This window comes from Chlamydotis macqueenii, chromosome Z (assembly GCF_036417535.1).
Source record: "Chlamydotis macqueenii isolate bChlMac1 chromosome Z, bChlMac1.mat, whole genome shotgun sequence".
NCBI lineage: Eukaryota > Metazoa > Chordata > Aves > Otidiformes > Otididae > Chlamydotis > Chlamydotis macqueenii.
The window spans coordinates 1,418,758-1,439,853 of record NC_141593.1 but is presented as its reverse complement, the minus strand read 5'-3'; the positions used below and the strand labels follow the sequence as shown (position 1 = coordinate 1,439,853).

The 21,096-nt window shown below is 42.6% G+C and overlaps 1 protein-coding gene across 5 annotated transcripts in view; it reads right to left on the bottom strand.

Moving 5' to 3' along the window:
- The window catches only part of DYM (dymeclin), a 211,006-nt gene that overhangs the window by 23,943 nt on the left and 165,967 nt on the right, over window positions 1–21,096 (bottom strand). For all 5 annotated transcript variants that reach the window (XM_086770006.1, XM_086770005.1, XM_086770007.1 and 2 more), the window contains 2 exons: window positions 17,670–17,852; window positions 9,114–9,227 (listed from right to left, as the gene is read on the bottom strand). In XM_086770006.1, the coding sequence (XP_086626132.1) occupies window positions 9,114–9,227; window positions 17,670–17,852 (297 nt within the window). The remainder of the gene's footprint in view (window positions 1–9,113; window positions 9,228–17,669; window positions 17,853–21,096) is intronic.

Below are 21,096 nucleotides of genomic sequence, written 5' to 3'. Positions count from 1 at the left end.
GCGAAGATATGGCTTGAGAACCTGAAGACTGTTGAAGCCAACAGCAAGCTCTCTGGTGAGAGCAGGATTTTTCCCATGGATCTCCGAAGCACTAGGTTACAGGAGTGACTAGGAAGAAAACAAGGTTGAAGTTCTCCGTTTATTCTTTATCTGTGAAGAAAAGCTTTATACGGTGCTCTAAGTTGAAAGCATGATTATTATTTTCTGTTCAGAGAGATTTTGGCTCCTTTACAGTAAGAAACTGATATTACATGAGGAACAGTTTAAAGAGCAGAGATTCAAGAGTTTGCTAATGCATATTTTCCTACGCTGATGCTGCAATGATGTTTATATTACTCTTCAATAGGGAGGTGTCAGAAAAGAATTAATGTGTTTTTAACCGTGTGCCAGGCAGACAAGCAAAATAATTTTTTTTCCTCTTGTTCTAGTCAACAATGTCAAAAGTTACTGTTTATTTTTCTCCACCACTATGGAAGAATTTATAACCACTGAAGTAAACTAAAGTTAAAAAACTTTTTAATTCCAAAATTGACTCACAGCTGCTATGTAAAAGCAAACCTAAATTGCTTGGGTTCTCAGGAGCATTCACATTTGAAAAATTAAGTTTCCTGGAGCCATTTGAGGAGTGGGGGTTTTTTTGGTCCCTTCCTCATAATGCTAAAAAAATAATTTAAAAAATGTGATAGCATATAATTTTCACATTCAGAAGACACCTGGGGAGAGGTGGAGAGCACATCCCCTTTTCAAGTAGCCTCAAGAGTAACACGAAAATATGGTATTGGTTACCGCGTTAGCTAACTCTCTTTGGGAGTGCCAAGCAGAGGCTGTGAATGCCACGGTACGCACCACCGCTGTTAGACCCGGCAACACTCACACAGATAATGTACTCAGCTGTAACGAAGACCTTATGTGCAAAAGGACTTGTCTTACACCAAAATAAAGAAAACCAAATCTTGACATGTATGACATTCAAAATCCATGCAAACACTTACTGGCATGGTAACTGTATGCAGAGCTCTGGTTGTTTTTTTTTACGTAAAAATATTAAAGCAAACTTTAAAAAGTAAATAAATAGGCTTTACAAGTGACTCACCAACACTACCAGACTACACCAACATTTCAAACGTCTTGAGTTCAGCAACATGAAGCTCCATAGCTTTCACAACTTTCAAGTCAAACTACGTCTCAAAGGACTGCAGTGTAATTTATTTGACTTTCCCTACAGCTTCTAACTTAACAGATTTCTTCTACCTTACTGGAGGATGCTTCTGAAAACGAAGTGGTGTTCGTATTCAATCCAACTCTTCAACTGCATTTGCGTTATACACAGCTACAAACAAGTGTCCCTAAAGACTGCTGAAATGCATTTTTAATCATGGAACAAAAGGAGTCACCAAATTTCAAAGACTTTGAATTCACATATGGTGAAGTTAATTTACTTTGGTCCTTGGCTTCTTCAGCGTTTAAAAAAAGTAACCAAGCATATAAGCAAAAGTTTTTCTGTTATCATGCTATATATTTTAACTATCTACTTAAGACTACCTCCTACTAAGGATGCATTTCTGTGGATTATCACATCAATGTTTAAAAGTGATGGTGGCACTCATTTCTGAACTACAGCCCCAAAGTTTTGGTTCCCTTCTGGGATGACGGAGTTGAGAGCCTGACTGCTGCATTATTTTTCTCTCTCTAAGTTTTTGCAACGCACAGTCAAAGGTTCCCATATGATGCAGGATGTCAGCAAGGACCTAACTCGAAGCACTATAATAGTCACAGTTTTTCCATAATATTTTTCACATTCCTTAGATCTTCCCTACACGCAAGTTCACACCATTTAATGAAATAGATTTAAACAATATAAACTCCTGCTTGGAAATACTTATTATAAAGTGGTGTCATTCAGTTCAGTTTCAACTCATTCTCAACAATTTAAGTAGCTGGGCTTATATTAATAGAAGAGCACCTGCGTAAGGGTTTGCCCTGGCTGAGACAGACAGGTTTATAATCCCACTTTCAGATTAGCCAGAGTCAGCTCAGTGCAGACACGTCTTTGACTGGCCTGCTCACAGCTTCACGATGCTAAGCTATTTTCTGACCACAAAGCCCATCAAAACTTTCAAGATAATTTTTCCTGGAATTTTGATTACCCCATTCTCAAGGGATGAGAAGTATACTCTTCTCTACCTAAGGTCTCTGAGAATCTGACCTCTAAAACAAACGCCTTCAAAAGAAACGTGAATTATTGTTCATCACTTACACGTCAGCTCACGGAAGCAGGGAAGTTTGACATCTTAATTGAGGGTATAAATTGTCAGAAGGAAATATACAATCCATAAATATTATTATTCTTAGCATATGTTTGGTGTTTTGGAGAGGTCCAAAAAGCACTTTGTTTAAAAGTTTCTTACACTTCTCTTATTAATCTGATCTTCTTCAGGTCAAGGGTTAACAGCAGCTGAGGGTCAGCAAAGGGAAGTCTGCATCACAGATGCCTGCCTAGTGTCAGAGCTAAGGATGTATTAGACACAATCGGCTTCCACTATAATAAGATCTTTGACCCTTCAGCCAGAAAAACATAAATATCAGGAAGAATTTGAGGAATGGATTTTTTAAGGAAGTTTTCTGTCTCTCTTGCTTAGTACTATGGCCTAGAGTTCTGCGAAGGAGCTGCTGGTCTCCGTAACTCCTCTGCCCCGACCTCTGTCTCACACAGAGTAAATTTGTGCAGCGTTCTACCTAAAACCCCTGGGTAAGGAGGTACTGTAACAGCAGGACAACAAATGCAAGAAAGCTGCCGGTAGCTTAAGAATTACAGATCTGCCCCAAGGATTGATTTAGATCATTAAAGACCACTGGTCTGGACTCTGAAGCTAGCATCTTGCCCTGCCCAAATAACAACCACTGAAGACTAAGGACATCGGGACTATGGAAAGAAAACAAACCAAACCACCATAATCAGGAGCAACTGTAAGGTAAGATGGGGCAATGGATGGTCTCTCAGGATCAACAGCATGTTAGGCAGGATGCATACATACAAAATGCTACAAATTTCCTTCATAATATGGGGCACTGTGCGAGTGCTACCCATGTCTTGCCCCTGTGCATGGTGCGATGGTATAAATGCCCGTCGAAGAGATGATGTCTTCTCCCTCAGAGGAGCATCCACGGAAACACGGCACCCTTTCCAGAGAGAGCTCAGTAGCCAAACCACGATACTGTTTAGACTCCCTCAGCTCTGGGGACTTCACATGCACTTTCTTTTATGCTTACACCTTCTTTCCAGAGTTGAAAGCTTGACATACAGTCACGTAACAGTCTGGGTTTGAAGGGACTTTCAAAGCCCACCCAGTCCAACCCCCCTGCCAGGAGCAGGGACATCTCCAACCAGATCAGGTTGCTCACAGCCCCGGCCAACCTGGCCTGGAATGTTTCCAGGGATGGGGCATCCACCACCTCTCTGGGCAACCTGCGCCAGTGTGACACCACCCTCAGCGTAAACAATTTTTTCCTAATTTCTAATCTAAATCTACCTCCCTCTATTTTAAAACCATTACCCCTCGTTTTATTACAACACCCCCCATCAAATTCACTGCCACATCAGTCAACAACCATGTTATTTTAATGACATTTTTGAGAGCTGAGCTTTTGGTGTCAGCACTGCTTCCCCAGGAGCAGGGTGAGGTACCATGGACACAAAGCTCTTCTGGCCCAGCTACCATCACTCCGATGACAACTCACTCTTTTCCCCTGTGCTCCGGTGCCTTGATGATTAGGGGCTTTCTCCAATTAAACAAATGGAAGCTGAAGGAGCTGGAAGTACATCGTTAATAGAAGGAGAAACATATGAGAAGTGCTTTTAGCACCTAAAGGAAAGCTTGTTCTGTCAAGAGCCTGAAGGCTTTTACCTCTCTGCTTTTACATATTCTGTGAAATTTTAATGCCCGAACTGGAATGCACTTCAATAAATATTAAATTTTGTACCCTACCAAAAAGGTGTGAGTTGATGGCACAATGGCATGTCTGCATAGCACATGAAGAACACAGGACAGAATGCACACTGATGACAAAATACTCACTGACACAGGGAGAAAAGGAATAGGAGAAAAATAAAAGCAGCTCAGAATATGTTCATGGAAATGAAATCTCTGCCTTAAGTGGCTTAGCTAATGGGAATTTTTCTTTTATAAAGCACTAAATGTGGCCTCCCAAGTGTGATCACTCCATGAATCCAAACGTCAGATTCCAGTCACCAGCTGGCATTCGAAACAGATCTCACTTATTGCAGAAGAGCGGTTATCTGCTGGCTAACTCCCCTTGAAATCCTGAGATAACTCGCAGACTCCAGACATGGTCCCACTTCTCTCACGCTCCTCATCCTGAACGTACAGATAGTTCACCAAAGGGAAGAAATGCAGCATGAGAACTTTAAAAAAAATAAAAATAAAGAAAGAATGAGACCAATTTTCACCTATCACTATGATCTCTAAATTGCCTTTAATAAGCTTCTGCAATAAAACAGGGAGCCTGGATTGTGGGCTGCTCGTCTGTGAAGGAGACAGCTCTATCTCCGTGTCGTGGCTTCTGCCTCCATCCCAGTCATATTAACTTCATTTATCTCCTCCCACAGACTGAAGGAGAAATAACCAGCTCTTGATTTCAGCACCTGCCCTTTATCTCTCTGTTTATACAGAAGCCTTCTAAAAGGCTAATTACTCAGCTTGGACTTTCCCTGCCTTCCACAGTACATGGCTAAAAGCATACACTTCAAATAATGTTAATTACGTTGTTTGTCTCCCGTCGGGTTGCTCCAGCATTGGAAGGAAAACATGAGTTAGATCTCCTGTTTCCCAACAATTATTTGCTAAGAAAACGCAGGATATCTTTCCTCACACATATACGTGTATATATATATATATGACCTACTGCTAACATACACGCTCAATTTGCATCCCGTGCTGCTTCCCACGGTGAAAGGCAGCAGGAGCACCACTGTGTGCTACGAAACTGATAAGCACCCTTATGCAGATCAGGATCATGGCTCTAAGTGCTGTTATTTTTAGTTGACGTTTGTTCATGTTTGAACCACGGTCTAAGCAACAGACTCAAGATCTGAGTACACCCAACGCCTCTTGAATGCTCACTTCCTCGACGAAGGCAAAGATAAGCAACTTGAAAACATTCACTGTATTTATCTGTGCATACATTAGGTTCTTATACATAAGGAAAAAAGCCACCATTGTCTGAGCTGCAGGGAAAAAAAGTGCGCAAAAGCTTCAGTCCTCATTTTTCCAAATCACAACCTCTTTGTATTCCAACCGCCTCGGTTGGCCTTCGGCCATTTTGCCGAATTGACTGTGCCCAAGCCAGCCTGTGTTAGAAAAACTTCCTTTCGGCAGGCAATATTAGTTGGTTTACACAGCTAGACAGCTTCCAGCTCGCAGACGAGAGCTTAGCAATGCGAACAGCCTACTGTACGAGCAAAGGGACTGTGGGTAGGGCCGCTCCCGCCCATCCAGACAAGCCCAGAGAGTGTCATTACAGACATGTGGATTAAAGCTTTCTCCTTTATTTAGCTGCTGAAATTCCTCAGAGTTGCCAGAGTTGTTGTGTAACGATATCTTTAGTCTGATCTTAATATGATTTTGTTGAGCTTCAGAATAGCTTCCCCTGAAAACCTCAGAGGTCGAAGTGGGAAGGCCTGAGGAATGGTGAGGCCCCTGGGAGAGAGGTACAGGGACAGAGGGCACCACGACTCAAGGTCATTTTAATAGGAGAAAATTGCGCACTGCTAATCACTACTGTTACATAACAACACTATGTGCATTTACAAATTAATGCCTGACATTATGGATAACAAGGCCAGGGTCACCAACTCTTCCCCATGCAGCACTAACCTGCCCAATTGCTGCTCAGTAAAAGGACTCTGAAAAAAACATTATCAAAGCCAGTAGGTGAAAGTGGACAGTGTAGAAGAACCTATGCGGGTGGTGAGGCACTGTCCCAGGTTGCCCAGACAGGTGGTGGGCGCCCCATCCCTGGAAACATTCCAGGCCAGGTTGGCCGGGGCTCTGAGCAACCTGATGTGGTTGGAGATGTCCCTGCTCCGTGCAGGGGGGTTGGACTGGGTGGCCTTTGAAGGTCCCTTCCAACCCAAACCATCCTGTGATTCTATAAATCATGTGCCAGATTGACTGTGCTCAGTTGGTAACCCTGCTCTCAAACTCAAGTCCTCCAGAGGGAAGGGAAGTGCTCCAAGTTACACTATAAGCATCCTTAAAACTGGAAGTACTCAGCTGCTTGGTGAGGACTTACAGAGCTTGGCACTGGTCAAAAATTTTTATCTGTTGATACAAGTGGCAAGATAAACATGTAATTTTGAATGCTGTATGTCATTAATACACAAAACGTAAACTTGATGGGATTTCACTCCAGAAACAACATTTCTTTAAATTGTGGCCCAAATGTAGGTCATCTGGCACAATAAGTAACTGATAAAACCTTTATTTTTTTTTGTAAGCAGGAAGTCTATTTAGTGATGGCTCTATGTCAAGAAGGAATCACTGCAGCCTCTTAACATAAGAGCTTTTAATTATAGAATCATAGAAGCATAGAATGGTTAGAGTTGGAAGGGACCTTTCAAGGCCACCCAGTCCAACCCCCCTGCAAGGAGCAGGGACATCTCCAACCAGATCAGGTTGCTCAGAGCCTCATCCAACCTGGCCTGGAATGTTTCCAAGGATGGGGCATCCACCGCCTCTCTGGGCAACCTGGGACAGTGCTCTACAACTTGCACTGTAAAAAATTTTTTCCTAATATCCAATCTAAATCCGCCTCGCTCTATTTTAAAACCATCACCCCTCGTCCTGTCACAGCAGGCCCTGCTGAAGAGTCTCTCCCCACCTTTCCTGCAGCCCCCTTTGGGCACTGGGAGCCGCTCTCAGCTCTCCCCGGAGCCTCCTCTTCTCCAGGCTGAACAGCCCCAGCTCTCCCAGCCTGGCCTCACAGCAGAGCTGCTCCAGCCCTCTCAGCATCTTCGTGGCCTCCTCTGGACCTTCTCCAACAGCTCCACATCCTTCTTGTGTTGGGGGCTCCAGAACTGGACACAGTACTCCAGGTGGGGTCTCACCAGGGCAGAGTAGAGGGGGAGAATCCCCTTCCTCGACCTGCTGGCCACACTTCTCTTGATGCAGCCCAGGATGCGGTTGGCCTTCTGGGCCGCAAGGGCGCATTGCCTGCTCATGTTGAGCTTCTCATCCACCAGCACCCCCAAGTCCTTCTCCTCAGGGCTGCTCTCCATCCATTCCCCGCCCAGCCTGGATTTGTGCCTGGGATTGCCTCGACCCAGGTGCAGGACGTTGCACTTGGCCTGGTTGAACTTCATGAGGTTGGCACGGGCCCACCTCTCCAGCCTGTCCAGGTCCCTCCCTTCCAGCGTGTCGATGGCACCACACAGCTTGGTGTCATCGGCGAACTTGCTGAGGGTGCACTCTATCCCACTGTCCATGTCGCCGACAAAGATGTTGAACAGGGCCGGGCCCAGCACGGACCCCTGAGGGACGCCACTCGTGACCGGTCTCCACATGGACATTGAGCCGTTGAACACCACTCTCTGAGTGCGGCCATCCAGCCAACTCCTTATCCACCGAGTGGTCCGTCCATCAAACCCATGTCTCTCCAGTTTAGAGACAAGGATGTTGTGCGGGACAGTGTCAAAAGCTTTGCACAAGTCCAGGTAGATGATATCTGTTGCTCGTCCCTTGTCCACCGATGCCGTCACCCCGTCATAGAAGGCCACCAAATTGGTCAGGCACGATCTGCCCTTGGTGAAGCCATGTTGGCTGTCACCAACCACCTCCTTGCTCTCCATGTGCCTTGGCATGGTTTCCAGGAGAATCTGCTCCATGACCTTGCCAGGCACACTTATCTGCATGTAAGAATAAGCTGCCACAGAAAAAGCAAAAGGTCCAGTGTTTCGCTGTATTCAGAGCATCACAGTGTAGCAAGGACACAACCTGAAGGGCTGCATTTGGACGCAACAACAATTCTGGTGTTACTTAAGCTATTCCTGTACCGCGGCTCAGGACTTGGACTCTAGACCTAACTCTCCCGAAGTAATTCGGCCTGAGTGACTAAATACGTGCCATTTCAGGGACACAGGGACCTGTAGGAAAGACTCTAGTATATGCAGCCAACTAGGCAATTCCCATTGGGTGTTTTAAAATTACCAGGGTATAAATAAATTACCAGCCGTCGTCAATGGCCCTGTGTACTCAGTATGCCTTATCAGATGATATTTTCCTGAAGATGCTACAAAAGAAACAGGTCTTGAGAAGAGGCTCTCACTCTCTTATCATGCAGTAGGAACAAAAATGGTTCTACAGAAAGCAGACAGTGTTTAAAATACACTTGGCATAACAGAGAAGCAAAATTCATTGTGTTTAAAAAACACACAAAACTCCCATTTACTTACTTACCTATTTATACAGATTTCATTACTGCAGTATTTAAAGATCACACAGCCATTAATGGATTTTACTCTCACAAAACCTGTCAAGTTGCTAAATCCCTCACAAGATTTGAGAGATTCTCAAAAGATATGGAGGGGTCTGCTCAGGATTATACAGAAAGCTCATGATCATGCTGACCAGACTTCTATGTCTTAAACTGATTTTCAGAAGGTTGGTTAATTATTAACTAAAGCCCCAGAAATTTATATTTGTAGCATTTTATATGGACCGAGAGGGAGGTGCAGAACACTAGAGAGGGAAGAACAAGTTAACAAAATAAGTAGTATAAAAGTCTGGTTACAGCTTAGCTAAACAACAGATGGAGAGGTGTGACTGTATCTTCAAGATATGATGAAGAAAATCTTAGGTTCAGCAAATGTTAACTCCTCACACGCTTCAATTTACAACTAATTAAGAAAACTCACCCAAACGTTTAGCGCAAATGAGTAATTTAAGTTACAACATACACATATGGCAATCCACAACGTAATCCCTTATCAGCCGCTATCGATAGGAGAAATGATGTTTTGACATTACGGGTATAAAGGGTATGTACGTAATTGATTGGAACAGCACACTTTAATTGACGAGGTCTTGAGCACTTACTCTTAGCCTGTCTTTGGGCAAAGCAACAGCTCCTTGCTTGATGACTTCCAGAACTCGCTCCACTGACAGCTCAGCTCCAGCTTGCTCTAATCGGGAGCTGAAAAAGCTGATCACCTGGAATGAAAAATCAGAGCACGTAAATAAATGGGAGAGATCTGTGTATCAATTTACACACAAAGCTGTCCTCTTCTCTCCCTGGATCAATGTACCTGTAATTTTTAAAGAATAACCATGTTACTGCTTGCGTTGCAGCCAGGGAGACTTTGTTAATGTCAAATTAGCACAATCATTAGTATCCTCCTGCAGTCATTTTTAAACAGACAGATGATTTTACAATTTGACGCACACAGCTGAATTAAGAAATTTACATTTTCAAGTACTGTGCACTGACATATGCTTGGATTTCTACTGAGCACTTCTGCGCACCAGGATTTTTGAGGCCTTCCAGTTTACTTTTTATAATTTGGGCTAGAAATCTACCTTAATTTTCAAGCATTAAAGTAAAATCCTCATAGTTTCAACAACTCCTGTACAGAAGGCTTTCAGACAAGTAGTAAATATCTCAATACAACTACAAGAGCCTACACAACTTCCTGGGGGTTTTGTAGCATTCAAAGCCACAGCAATCGGAATAGAAGGGGATAAAAGAGCCCACAAAGCTCCTCTTCTTCCCAAATTAACCAAAGTGCCCCATGTACCTTTCCCATCAGAGATTCCAGGCCCAAGGACTTGTACGTTCCTTCTCAACGCTCTCATTCTCCATACATCTCCCTGGTGAGGCCAAGCTGATTTTCACCTTATTTCCCTCCCCACCCCCTTTTCTGTGACCCAGATGGTCCTTGTTAGCTAGAACACAGTTAGGTCTGGGTTTAACTTTTATCCCTCTCCAAGCTCAGTAGGTCACACCAGAAGCAGACATCTCACTGGCAGTTCTCCATGTGGGACATCAGAAAACCTCCGTTTCTATAGCTCCTTTCATCCAAAAAGAGCACCCTTTGCAAACCCCATCCCTTATCTCAGAGGAACTCATCAGTCACGCAGGGGATCTGAAATTCAAAATAATGCAAAAAGGATATGGGGCAAAGTTTCAAGATGTACTTAAGAGTCCTTCGAGGTTACCACAAGATGGTCAGAGTCACTTTGTACGCCTTGGCTGGAGAGACGCAGAGCTTTCACTCACTGTGCATGCTGCTGGTCGGTTCCCCGACATCTCATAGCCTTCAGACACCTCTCCTCTGAAAGGTACCAACATCCACTTCTATCTGAATCCCAGCCTCCAGCACATCAAGTAATTTTTGTTAATTCTCCCAAGTAGAAGGGAGGAAAAGTGTATTATACTACAAAATCTCTGCTGTAGTGTTCTGTAGGGAGACACAGCTGGAGCCAGAAACCATTACCACCCTAATTATGCCTCCCAGCTCAGCTGCTGTTAATAAAACAAAGACAGCTGATGGCTTGATATACCTTGAGATTCAAATTTATTATTCCTCTCTTGTGATCCCCAAACCCCTTATTTTGAGCAGGTAGATTTGTTGGATCGCAGAAGAATTTTCTCTACAAACTGAAGCACCAAGCGAGACAGATGACACTTGCTGGTGGGGTTGCTGTGGTTGTTTGTTTTTTTCTTTTTTTTTTTTTCTGTTTTGTTTTAAACAACGGAAGTGTTTCTTTGTCAAGAGAAAATTCAGGTTTAACCTTCTGTACTATCCTTACGATTATCTCCATACTTGAATAGAAGGGAGAATTTCACTGCCTCTGGCAGATGTTGCGAGTAGGTTTTACATTCTTACAGATAAGGGCCCACTGTAGCGCTGTGATCTCTGATCCTTGGAAAAAACCACAAGTAGGAAGATGTGCCGAATTCATCAGCAAAGGAGCTGGAGGGAGGAACCAGAAATTACAGAGGAAAATGGCAAGAAACAGCTTGCACAGCGTGTGAGGACCTCGGAGTGAGGCTGACATGGTTTTGGCATAGAGTCTGGGACAAATTGCTGGTAGAGGATACACAGCTTGTAGAGGAATGAGAAAGTTACCCACAAACTTCGAAAGAAAAAAAAAAAACCACCCTCCTGCATTTCAGCACTCCTCTGTTGTCAGTAATCGCTGGTGAAACCTATCCTCGCCCAGGGCAGGCTCACGCAGAGAATCCTTCCCACTAGTGCTGCCTTGTTAGCTCAAGTTCTGCTAAACCACAACAAAAGCAAAATTTAATGTTTGGCTTTTAATCAAAAGGATAAAACACTATCATAATGCATACGCATAAAAAACTGAATGAAGCTCACAGATACTACCTGAATTCTGGCATTTCCTATTTCGGAAAGTCAAAGCCTCCAATCTTAACATTTTATGTTTTTGTGGTAAAGGTACTAATCTTGGTTGAGTTATACTTCACAAAAGAACAAAAGTGTGATAGGCTTCCAATATTCTCAGGCTATGTCAGCATTTCACAGAACTTTGAATGGCTATTTTTGGTAAGCAGTTGAAGACGGAAATGAAAAATATCTACTTAAATAATGCTGCTTATCTCTAACCATGATTTGCCTTACTACTTCAGACAATATAGAATTGGAGTGATTCTTGATAGTAATCCTGTTAGGACAGCAGCCCAACAAGATACTCAGGTACCCAATGAGTATCCCAAAGAAATAAAAAAATAAAAAAATAAAAAAATAAAAAAATAAAAAAATAAAAAAATAAAAGGGGAGAGGGAAAGGACAAAATAAAGGAAAAAAAAAAGGAAAAAAAAAAGGAAAAAAAAGAGATGAGTTACACAGACGAGATCCTAAAAGAGGCATTTGCTGACTACCATTAGATCAGTAATAAAACCAAAAAGCATCCAGCACTACAACCCTACTTCCGAAGCTCCCATCTCTTCTGAGCAGAAGGTCTAACACTTTACCTAGTTTTATATAAAAATATAAAACCTTAACATAAGACTAAGGAAGAGTAGCCTTTTCCTTTGAAAGAGCTTTAATAATCTTCCACACATAAGTAACAGAGCTGTGTTTAAAATAACAATGAAAATTAACAGATTTCAACTCCCTGTCCACTTAAAAAGAAAACGAACTAGAAAAAGCGAACTGTCTGGCTAATATTAAACGAGTTTCAAGTTTTAGCACATGCTTTAAAACCTAATGCTAAGCACATTACTGTAATGTACAGGAAAGAGCAGATCTCTGGGCAAACTAGATTGAGAGATGGACTTTTTCTTCTCATGGTGTCCACTTTTGATATTCTGAAAATTGTTTTTCTCATTAATTCTTTGGGCAACAGGTCTAAGAAAACAGAAAATAACTACAAAGACTACTTATGAAGAAGAATGACAAGACACTTAACGACTTGCTGCGAATTACTCCTATCCAAGTCATGCTGTGTGCTGAAAGGCCCTCTCCATGCAAGGAACGTAACCTGTTTTAAAAAAGCTTTCTCTCCAGTCTGCCTTCCATATTAACAGAGATTAAAAGGCACGTCTAATCCCGGATTAGACAACCACTCATCAGAAATATCATAGCAGGGTCCAGATAAAATGATGTTTCTACAGTGCTTTGCCCCGTGCAGTCTCTGACCCTGGATCTGCAAGCTACCCAACCGTGCACCACGATGGGCACGGAGTGCCATGGCTTGGTCACCATCAGCTCAGGGATTTCCAGGCTTCGTATTAACACACCGGTGATAAAATCAAGACCTCTAAACAAATACTGTTTTCTATAGTGATTTCCACAATCGGTTTTCATAAAGCTTTTCCATTTAAGAGGTCAATTTTCCCAGGGAGACTCATCTTTAGTCCTTTTGTTTTCTAAACAATGAATTTACAAAATACTTCCAGAGAATAAAAGTGCTACAAGAAAGCTAGAATGATTTAAAAGAGACATTTCAGTTTTTGGAGATGTTTTTTAAGACTATGATGGAATAACCACAATGTCTATTATTTCACCCATCTATTGTTTTCAATAGGGCTGAAGTAAAGAAATATTTCTATTTACTACAGCATGCACCAAGCAGCAGAGCTATCAAGGACAAGATGTTTTCTCCACTCCGATTCTTTCAGTGGATGCTGAAGTGCTGTGAAGCCCCAGCCCACTCCCAGGCAGCATCGCTGCCTAACTAACACTACAGCTCCTCGCTTTCTCCTCCAGCTAAAAATAACAGCGCGGTTCGCTGCTGCCTCCATTGCCTGCAACTGTCAAGGTTAACTCTGCAAAAGAGAAAAAAATACAACTTGGCACCAAATGAAAAAGTTCTGATCCCTTTTTCATCTTTTTTTTTTCCCTTCGTAAAGTAATGAAAAGCGAAAGAGGTACATTTTGACACTGGCTATTTTACATTTCCAGCTGCATTTACCCCTGGTAGAGTAACACGCTGTATTGACGGCACACTGAAAGGAGAAGAAAAGGAGAAAACAAACCTCTTGTCATAAAGTACCGCAGGATTAGCACTTTAGCTAAGTAGCTTCCTTAGGAAAACATAAATCACAGCTATGTTCAGGGGCTGACAGTCGTACCCTCTGTCCTGGAGCACAAGTGAGGCAAAGCTAACCCTCACTGATTTAAGAAGGGACGCAACAGCTTCAAGCGATTCAATAGTAGGAGAAACACAAAAGGTTTATCAGCAAACTTGAAGTACTGCAGTTTTTCAGATTCACCTTGAAACTAGGAGCATGTTCAAAGACACATGAACTTTTCAAGGTACTCAGCTCTTCTCATCTCCCCACATCTAGCAAAGAAAGTGGGTAGGAGTGGAGAGAAAAAAAAAAAAAAATCACTTGAAGTATTTAGCCAGACTCTAGTAATTAGCAGGATCAAAGTTTTTCTATGGGCATTTTAAGGAAAACCATGAAAGATCAGTTCTCACATTCACTGCAAGTTCTGCAGGTCTTGAAACAGAAGTTGCTGTGCCAGAACCCAGCCATCTCAACAGATTTTAAAATCTAGCAGGCAAATGTCTTCAGAGAATAACATTCCTAGTAGGGAATCACATCAATCGGATCTTTTGCATCCCTAAATCATTGCTCCCGACCTCCTGATTTTTATCAGACTACTTTGTAAACAAAATTCTATCAGCTCCTAGTTAAGCCTGTTCAACCACACGGTATCTATCACTGGCTTATAGGAAATACGAAAGTAATGAAAGCCAATGAGCTCTCACGATGGCCAAGAACCAAACTCCTCTTTAGGAATTACTAATGAAGAGTCTCCACCAAATTCTTGACACATCTGAGGTTGCTGCCCAAATTACAGACCACCTCTGAAACAGAGGCAGATAGATAGTTCACAGCTGAAACATTTCTGCAGGAGGCCAGAACAGGAACCACAGCGTTCCTCTTTGTTCACCATCCAGAGGAAGACTATCCCACTTAGCTAAACAACATGCACAATCTCCTATTAAGACGACTTTCTAAAATGAAAAGTAAATTAATAGGAAACAGAAGGTATTTTGATTTCAGTTTCTTCTGTACAGCATTAACTGTTCCCATATGTTCCCAATCAGCTGGCAATGGTGATTTTTAGCTTAGTTATAAAAACCCAGAGGCAGATAAATAATGTTCAATAAAAAAGTGTTCTATACACTGATGACCCTTAAACATGTACCCATCTTTCTGCCTCAGTGACGAAGCACACTGAGATCACATGTTATCGCCAAAGTAACCTGAGTGGTTCAAAACCTGAGACAAAGTCCTTAGTTACTGTGAAGTCTGTCCCACAGCTAACCTGGGGAATTGCCGCTCTGGTCTGAGTAGCTGGTGGAGCTGCAGAGCCATTCCCATATTCACGTGTGCCTACAGACATGTTCTGCTCTGTCTCCTGCCCCAGTGTCATCCTGCCAAATGTCTGCTATCCAGAGATCCACAATGTTGAAGTCCCTGGAAACCTACCACAGCGCTTAGTTATTATTAACATAAGAAAGCCTTTCCTTACGACCTGCAAATCCACAAGTATGTGAAACGGGTTATTCCCTTCCCCTTCACAGCAGTGTTCTATTTGAAAAAATATCACACCACCTTTAGCCTTCCTGTGGCTAATCAGGAACCACTCTATTTGACCTCAGAGGTCCTGTTTTCTACAGCTCTTCCTTCTCTCTAGAATTTCTTCCATGGTGTCAGCTGAATACAGAATCATAGAATGATTTGGGTTAGAAGGGACCTTCAAAGGCCACCCAGTCCAAGCCCCCTGCAAGAAGCAGGGACATCTCCAACCACATCAGGTTGCTCAGAGCCCCGTTCAACCTGGCCTTGAGCCAACAGTGTGCCCAGGTGGCCAAGAAGGCCAACAGCATCCTGGCTTGTATCAGGAACAGTGTGGCCAGCAAGACTATGGAACTGATTGTCCCCTTGTACTCAGCACTGGTGAGGCTGCCCCTCGAATACTGCGTGCAGTTTTGGGCCCCTCAGTACAAGAAGGACGTTGAGGTGCTGGAGTGTGTCCAGAGAAGGGCGATGAAGCTGGTGAGGGGTCTGGAGCGCCAGTCTGATGAGGAGCGGCTGAGGGAACTGGGGTTGTTCAGTCTGGAGAAGAGGGGGCTGAGGGGTGACCTTACAGCTCTCTACAACTGCCTGAAAGGAGGGTGTGGGGAGGTGGGTGCTGGTCTCTCTTCCCAAGTAACAAGCGATAGGAGGAGATGAAACAACCTCAGGTTGTGGCAGGGGAGGTTTAGACTGGATATTAGGAACAATTTCTTTACTGAAAGAGTGGTCAGGCACTGGAACAGGCTGCCCAGGCAGCCTGTGGAGTCCCCATCCCTGGAGGTATTTAAAAGATGTGTAGAGGTGGTGCTTAGGGACATGGTTTAGTGGTGGACTTGGCAGTGCTGCGTTAAGAGTTGTACTTAAGTTAGGTCTTTTCCAACCTAAATGATTCTATGATTCTGGCTGCAGCACACAAGACAGACTGGTTCTGTACAAGACGGTAGCGCTGTCAATACTATGCATGAGCTGGAGGACGTGACAGGGTAGAAGAGGAGTCAGCTGAATCCAATCTTTTATTCAGATCTGCAAGCCTGACAGTTCTTACCACTTCGCAGTTGGTGACAGGTACATTAAAAAAAAAAAAAAAATCTTCTTTTGACATCCTCGCTTCTCTAACAAAGGAGCTATTTAAAAATTCAACATGCTACCTTGGAAAGCTTTTAATAGTTTCTGAATGTAAGTGGCATTATGCTGTAACCTAATATTAAATAGTTTTGGGGAGGAATTGTTTAAATTGTTGAGAAAAAACTACATTTAAGTGTTACAAAGGAAAGGACATGCTGCTATCTGTGGGAGGCACAGGGCTGTCATACAGAAGGATCTGATCACCACTGATCTTCCTGGATCTGGACAAGTAGCCAGAAAAGGTCCCCATCTCGCTCAGGAATGAAGAATACACTTATCTCTACTGCACCATATCCTCTCTGTACACAACTTGAAGACATCTTGTCCTAATCATCCAAGGCACCATCGTGCTGGCTGTAGTCTGCAGCTGCCAAAAGTTTGGAGAGTTTGAGCTCTGAAGCCTCTGCTCTCCAAGCTCTTGCATGATCAGAAAATATAAAATGAGACCAGAAGAGGAAGGGATAGGTAGGGAGCAGGATTTCAGTTCGACATTTAAAATTACTTTCCTTTGTGGATCATCAGGAACCGGTCAACCTTCTGTAATACTTTAAAATAAAAGCAGATCAAAACAGAACCTCAGCAGATTTCTATTCACACTGAATAAATGTGTTATTCACTGCAGCAAGAAATTCAGCACCCTGTTCAGTCTCCCCTTCCAGTATTTTGCATCCAGTGGTCACAGTGTGACTTCAAGCATTGCTCAGCTCAGCAAATATTGACTGGAGGACAGAGAAATATTTCTTGCACTTAAAATTTGTTCTTTTCGAGCAGGAATCATCACTCAGCTTCTCAATATGAACATGAAAGCCACTATCAGATGCGGCAGTAATTAACTAACAACAAACTGTTTTCCAAAGCCATACTTCATGGGGACCCACACTGGTAACAGCTGTGTTGATCCACTGCTATTTTATTTTGATTTTTTGGGTGTTTTTTTTTTTTGTTTTTCTTTTCTTTGTTTTTTTTTTTCCTAAAATGCTTACTTACCCAAAGGGATTGCTGTGGAGACACACTTTGCAGGTGAAAGCAACACACACTCAGATACAGCCCAGGAAATAAGGCAGCTGAACGCGTGCTCTTAGCTATTTAAAAAAAATTCCCTGTAATCACTACTAGGCTGGCGATGGCAGTAAGAGAAAAGAAAAAGATTGGATGGCGATGAAAATCTGCTTTTTCTTTCCTAAAAGCCAAGTTCCTAACAAGGGGCAGTTAAGAGAAGCCGATGCTGTTCTTCCTTAGGGGAGTGAAAGACATGTAACAGGTTGGGAATTCCTTACCACAGACATCCCAAATCTCCCTGTTGCCCAGAAGCAGCCACAGTGGAGGCCCAGAAAATAAGGGAGAGAAACTCAACATTTTAATCCTTTCTAAAAGAAACTGATAGAGATGATGAAGATTTTCCACCTTTCAAAAGGATAAAGAGATCAAATAACAACGTGTAAGCATCCTTTAAATAATGTAGCACTCACCAGATCTATATTTTGCATTATGTCCTGGAAGGAAGGGTGAGTTTGAAACTGTTCAAACAGATCCCGCTTGTAAAGCAGTGCGTACACCAAATTTGGGTTGTGATGAAGAGAATTTGTCAGGCAGGAGTTGATGATCTCCAACATCATTCGGATCACTTCCTCGATCACATTCAGGTCTTGCGCCTTTAAGAGAGGAATAAAAGGTTAGTGTGCCCTTCTCCACTGCAAAATATATTACATCAAAAAGACAGAGCACAGGTAATTATTATTAATGGGGCTATTAGCCGGTGAACATCTCAATGGTGAGCAAAGCTGGCATGCCTGTAACTGGAAAGAGATCTGTTTTTCCCTGTAATAACTGAAATTTTAACCAAAATGCATTGCACTATTATTCATCCTCACAGCTTAATTCTCTCAACAGGAGCCGTTTTCTCATGCCAAAAAGCATCAACATATTGTAAGCAGGCAAATTGACTATGGGTTAAGTGAACTTAGCATTGGAAGGGCTGAAAAGACTAAGTCAAAGCACTTCAGCATCCATTTAATTTATTACATTTTCTGTTAAGCCTCTGGTTGCAGGGGAGGGATAGGGAGAACGAAAGAGAAAAAAAACAGAAAAACAAAAAGTGGCTAGTGAAAGAGAAAAGCATAGATAGGAGAGGGAAAACTGACTGGGTCAAAACCCACTGCACCTTGAACATCTGCCACCGTTCTCCAGATTTGTCCTTGGCGTTATTTTTGCAATTTTTTTGGCATTGAAGAATAAGCATCATAAATGAAAAAAAAAAAAAAAAAATCCTTCTCATCTTGTCAATGCCTTTGAGAAGCCATTCCTGATCATTTTGGAACTCAAACTTTCTAGGCTGAACAAGCTGGCATGTGAACACCTGCTAGCCCTCTGGACTTCTCTCCTTGGCTTGCATATCAGGGGTCAGACTGGAGAGCTCTCTGTCCTCCCTTGGGACGGGGGGGGGGGGGGGGCGGGGAAGGCAAATCTACTTTTTTTCATATCGTTAGGTCTCTCCACCACATCAAGCACTGGACTGTGAGACTTCACAGGTCTGGCAAGAGCATAAATCATACTAAACCAGCTTGAGGAGTTCTGCTTAGTCCAAACACTGAAACCGCTGGCATTTTCTTTTGCCGACTGCCTGCAGAGCAGTCATTTTCTGAGTTATCATAAGGCACCTAAATACCTCATAACGAGACTGTACTTGCAACAGCCTTTGGCTGGACTGCCAGTCTATCTGTACCTAGCTGAGTTATTTTCTGTTCTAAGGCAGCGTTGTAGGAATCGTCACTTCTCAAATACAAGCTCTTACCATGGCAGAAGAGCTTGTTGTTGCCCCGGTTAGACTCATACAGCCCTGCTCCTCCATCGCTTCCACGGCGCTGAGGACCACGGAGAAGGGAGTGCCCATCCTCACACTGCTGCCGAAATGCAGCAGCACTCTGATCTGGTTATCCACACCCCTCGTCGTCTGCATGTACCCAGGAGATTTAAGCGATTAAAGCCTTCTGAAATTCTTGTTCAAAGAACAATATCTGGTGCACACACCACAATTAAATTTCCTTCTGCAGCAATGGTGTCTGACTGACTGTGGAGGTTACAGAATTTTTTTTTTTTCCCCCAAACATGAGGATATCCTGTTTTTCAATGACTTTGCCTCAGTCACCTGAATTACCACTGTAATGTAGCTAACAAAGTTGGCAGAAACCCTTACAAAACTGACCACCGCAGCTACTTAGTCTGTCCATGGGATCACGTTCTTCTATCACAGAAATAATCTTTACATTCAAAACCCAAGTGGCTCCTCTGTGTGTAGTTTCCTAGTTAGCCTGCTGGGAAATAGCATCCCAGTTACGTAATAATGCAAAATATTAGACAAAACTGGAAATAATTGCTTCAGCTGGGATCTGAAGAAAAATCCAGACCTGGCTAACTCATCTGGGGCGTGGTACTGGCCTACCAACTCGGATTTAATTCAGAATACATTATGGTGGCTTTTAAAAAGCTCTGAGAATCAGCGTAATTCTCTCCCCAGTGCAGCAGGATGACCTTGTGGCTGAGACGCTATCCTAAAATACAAAATACACTACTTTTGTGGAAACATGATTCAGGATTGAACCAGAAAGGTAAGAAGCCACACAACTGCTTTTCAAAAATGTAATACTTTTAAATAACATATATTCACCTTAAAAACCAGGCATACAGCTGGTTTTAACAGAAAGTGTTGCTAACCATCTCCAAACACGTTATTTCAAGAAAAGGCAGACTCTGTCATTGGGCAGCTTCAAACAATTAAAAGTTACCAGAGCTTATTGTTCAGTAATTACATATCAAGTTTTTAGAAGCTGATGGACAGAACCAACCATCTATTTTTCAGCCATGGTGTTGCACGTGAAGAATCTGGGACTCAAATGAAGAAATCCAGGAGCTACAGTGAAAATTTTTACCCAAAACTGACTATACAAAAAAAAAAAAAAATTATAAGAAGAACAAGTTTCGTAAAAGACAGAAGTGGGACTAAATCCCAGTATTGCCTATATGTTATTTGGAGAGCTGCACGCTCCTATAATTAGCGATTAAAGCATTTGTAAAGGCTTAAAAGTTTTCAAAACAGGAAAAAACAAGCAGAATGCCAAGGACAGCATTTGGAAGAGACAATGGAGAAATGCTGCAAGAGCTGATAAAATGCTGTGTGCTTTTGTTGCTCTGTATCACCAGTATCGAGCTCCGGCCCCTCTGCATCTAGACACGGCGTCGCAACAGATATAAATAAGATTACAAAAACATTTTGCAGTTGAAGAGAAGTTTATCACCCTGTGTATTCCTTTTCAGACCAGCTGAACCCAGCTGAAATGCAGAATGTGTATGGCCAAGACAAGGACTACCGCATCATCCACAGCAATCTTGTGAGAAGATTTTTTTGATCGAATTGGCTGTTATACAAAAAAAAAGCCAAATATTGACTTTGGGGGAGGATAGGTAGAGAGGTTTCAATCTATTAAACAGTACATATAAAGAAGTTAAAAGTAACGGCATTTTCCTATTGCTGATAATTGACAAACTCAAGAATTTAAAGCTATTATAGTATTTCTTTATGAAACAGGGCTCAGCTGCCTCTGCTGATACCGATATCAGTCCTTCCTCTCCTTTTTTTTTTTGTTTATGCCCACAGAAATAATTATATCCATCGCACTAACATTTCTGCAGGTGATCCTAGGTAAACACCTCATGGTTCCTTCTCAGGATAGGAATTAAATATGGTAGTTTTTTGGCAAAGATTTTCATTTTCAAGGCAAAAAGCCAGATGCTTGGTCATGTTCTAGTTGCACAAGGAACAAACCAGGTAGTGCCAGCTACAAGAGATCCAGGTACAGTTCGGAGTAGTCTGGGTCTCTTTTGGTAAAAGAAAAAGGAACA